Source organism: Falco peregrinus, chromosome 9 (assembly GCF_023634155.1).
Source record: "Falco peregrinus isolate bFalPer1 chromosome 9, bFalPer1.pri, whole genome shotgun sequence".
Lineage (NCBI taxonomy): Eukaryota > Metazoa > Chordata > Aves > Falconiformes > Falconidae > Falco > Falco peregrinus.
In genome coordinates, this window is record NC_073729.1 from 2,359,739 (window position 1) to 2,363,316 (window position 3,578).

Sequence of the window (3,578 nt, forward strand, 5' to 3'; positions counted from 1 at the left end):
GGGGTTTCAGGACAAAAGTTGCGAGGGGCGGCCGGGCAGCGGGGCCGCTCCCGGGGAGGGGGGAGGGGGGGGGGGGGGGCTGGAAAAGGGGGGCGCGAGGGGGGGGTGTTTGGCTGCGCCACGCGCCGGGCGCGCGCGGGGGCGGGGGCGCGCGCGGGGGCGGGGGGGTTTGCGCGCGTGGCGCGGCGTGCGCGGCGCGTGCTGCCGGCGGGGGCTCGCGCGCGGCGCGTTGATAAGGGCCGGGCGGCGACGGCGGGCGCAGAGCGGCGGCGGGCGGGAGGGCGAGCGACCGACCGGCTGACCGAGCGCCCCCGCGCTGCTCGCCCCCCCTCCCCCCCCCCCCCCTTTTTTTTACTCTCCCCGCGTTAAGTTCAGTTTTCCTAAAATTGTTTTAAATTCTTTTTGGGTTTAGAAAAGCCTTACTGTTTTTCGCGCGCGCTCTCCACCCGCCGCCGTGGCCGCCCGGCGATGAACGGCGGGGCCCTGCCGCCGCTGCCCCCCGCCGCCCCCCGCGGCCGCCGGCGGCCCGCCTCCCCCGAGCTGCTGCGCTGCAAGCGCCGCCTGGCCCTGGCCGCCCTGCCCGGCACCGGCGCGGCGGCGGCGGCCGTGGCCCGGCGGAACGAGCGGGAGCGCAACCGCGTGCGGCTGGTGAACCTGGGCTTCGCGGCGCTGCGGCAGCACGTCCCGCACGGCGCCGCCAGCAAGAAGCTGAGCAAGGTGGAGACCCTCCGCTCCGCCGTCGAGTACATCCGCGCCCTGCAACGGCTCCTCGACGAGCACGACGCCGCCTTCCCCGACGGCCGCGGGCGGGCTGCCGGCGGGGAAGGCGGCGGCGGCGGCGGCGGCTACTCCTCGGCGTCGCCCTCCTTCGCCTCCTCCGTGCCCGGCTCGCCGTGCTCCTCCGAGGAGAGCGGCTACGACGCGGCGCTCAGCCCCGAGGAGCGGGAGCTGCTGGACTTCACCAGCTGGCTCGGGAGCATCTGACCCGGCGGGAGGTGAGGGGGCTGCGGGGGTGGGGGCGGGGGGTGGGCACCGTTCCCCCCCGTGCCCCTGCGCTGGGGGAGCGGGCACGGACCCACCGGCGCTCTCCGCATCTCTCCGCAGCCGCGCTCAGCCCGCAGTCCCTCCGCAGCCGTCACCATCCCCCCGCAAAAAGAAACCCGAACACCCTCCTGCCCCCCCGCTGGCCACTTGGCTCGCCGGGCTCGCCCGCCGGCGGGGAGGCGATGGGTGCCCGGTGGGCGATGGGTGCCCGAGCGGAGGGGACCCGGCCCGGGCGCCTGGGGGAAGAAGAGAAAGTCCAACCACCTGATGCTTCCTTGTTTCTGGAGGGGGAGGGGCTTTTTTATCGTGCCGGATTCTATTTTATATGTAACTTGAACTGACTACAGGAACACTGGTGTATGAAGACTTATTTTTGTACAAGAAACCTTAGAGAAAGGGGTGAGGAGATGGTTCTATTTTTAGCAAGCCCGGTTCCCCCGCTCCCCGACGCTGCCAGCACGTTTGGGGAACATACTCTGTTTAGATAAACAGGTGGGGTTTTATCCTCTCCAAACACTTTAGTAAAAGACTGTAAAGTTCTGTTGTGTCTTAACGTGGTGTCTGAGTTTGTCTGGTGTGAAGGTCCACTTCTCTGAAAACTGAAGTTTTCTTTTTTAAAAAAATTGTATTGAAGGCATTTTTGTATGCACTTGCTAAGATTTCTTAAGTTGTACATATGCAGTTTTTAAAAGAGTATCATATTTTATGTAAATTGACTTTATAAATAAAAATCTATTTATAAATGGCTTCAGAGCTGTAAGACACATGTGTTTGCCAGAAGCGCCCAAGGTAACTTCTGCCTGAGGGAGTGGGAAAGGGGAGCAAGGAGTGAAATGAGCCGAGAGGCAGCTCTCCTGCAGCAGGTTTTATATGTGGAGGGGAATAAGGAACAGCACGGCGTAACCTCCAGGCTTGCTTTTTCTTCTCCCCATTCAAGTTCTGTGAACTCAAGCACTTGGTGCAAAGACTGCAGAGATGATGTATGGAGAAATGCAGATGTGTATAGGAGAGGAGGCAGGTTCAGTGCCGATAACTCCTTTCCTGGCCATGCAGAAGGTGCTGCAGGCTGTGCCACCCCTGCCTGCAGCGATGGGAGAGCCATGGAAAGGTAAGGAGGGAGTGGGTATCTGAAGTTTGTTTGTCCTGGCAGCTACTCTCAGGAGTTAGGTTGGGGTGCCTTTATTCAGCAGAGCAGCATCTCTGAGAACAGTGTTGTCATTCAAAAACCACACGTGACCAGCAGCATCCCACTCTGACCTACTCTAACTTCAGCTGCACATACATACACTTTACCTAAAGGCAATAAGCAAAGGTGAATTGCACCTTAGAAACTGTTGCCACTGCTACAGACTCCTAAGCTCCGTCCGTTACCTTTGGGCTCACGCTGAAAGACCTGCTTCAGTGGAGGTGAGCCAGAGGTAAGCAGATCACTGTGAAACAAAACACAGTGATGATGGCCTGGGGAGAGTACAGCAGAGGCTGTTAGCTTCCCTTACACAGCGCTAGTTACTGTTAGCAGTTAACAGAGCAAAATGGGCTGGCCTATAGAATATGCTGAGTGAACACAAAGCAGAAAGGGTTATTAAAATTGACCTACTTTACAAGGGCTGTGTGTATAATCTCTCTGCTGCGTTAGTACAGGAGATGTAGAAGTCTTCAGGAGTATGATCACTCAGCAGTCCCAAATTCAGTAATTGCAGTTGGTGCTCTGTCATCCAGATCTATAGGAGTATTCCACATAGGTGGCTCCGTGTGAAGAGCAAAAAAATTGACCCATGGGAAAATGCAAGCTCTAACAGCAAGCAGCAATGAGGAGCCTGCAAGAAAGAACAATAGTTACTGTGCTTCAAGTTCATTCCCTAATCAAAGTTGCTCTAATAAACAGTCCCTTTGAGAGGCCCTGGGAATTCAAGTGCTTAATAAATTGTTTGCAAAGGTTTTGTCCTGTATGGCTCTTCAGCAGCCCCACAGGTATGAGTGCGAGTTGTGGGCTGACCTGGCTGTCAAGTGACCTGCTTGGCAGCAGCAGACAGGGCTGGGGGGTGTGTGTGCATGTATGACACGGTACTTTTCCCCAGTGGGGGTTTAGGGTCTTCATCCTCACAGATGACCTCCAAAAATTTAGTTGGGCATAAACCCATGCTGACTCCCACATACTTATCCTCAGCCTGAAACAGCGTGCCACCTTTTCCAAGCAATTTAGAAATCAGGACTGCCACGTTTATCTGTGCAAGTGTCCCATTATGGCAGAATGCATTTGTTTAGAGAGTTTTACTACTGCTTGGCAGGGTGTTTGTTTTCCTTCCTTAGGAGTGCTGATCATTTTTGTATTTCCAAAAACAGTATCTGGCTCTCAGTCAAGTAACTCCCGGTATTGTTACTAGGTTCATCAGATCACCCAAGATACTGTTGCAGCAACATCAAAGCAGCATCAACTGTAACTGTATTGGCAAGAAGTGAGCTGTGAACAGTTTTCACTTAAGCAATATTAATATTAGGAAGAAAAAAAAAAAAGAGCTTAGCATCACAAGTTA

At 56.2% G+C, this 3,578-nt stretch overlaps 1 protein-coding gene across 3 annotated transcripts; it reads left to right on the forward strand.

Moving 5' to 3' along the window:
* The first annotated feature begins 344 nt into the window (after window positions 1-344).
* Window positions 345-1,790, forward strand: ASCL2 (achaete-scute family bHLH transcription factor 2). 3 transcript variants are annotated; one of them, XM_055814083.1, is made up of 2 exons: window positions 345-995; window positions 1,105-1,790. In XM_055814083.1, the coding sequence occupies exon 1, from the start codon at window positions 469-471 to the stop codon at window positions 982-984; it is 516 nt and encodes a 171-aa protein (XP_055670058.1). In that variant the 5' UTR covers window positions 345-468; the 3' UTR covers window positions 985-995; window positions 1,105-1,790. The 3 variants fall into 3 exon arrangements, with proteins under 3 accessions (XP_055670058.1, XP_055670057.1, XP_055670059.1); XM_055814082.1 differs by having other exon boundaries at window positions 1,115-1,790; XM_055814084.1 differs by having other exon boundaries at window positions 1,133-1,790.
* Window positions 1,791-3,578: the final 1,788 nt, after the last annotated feature.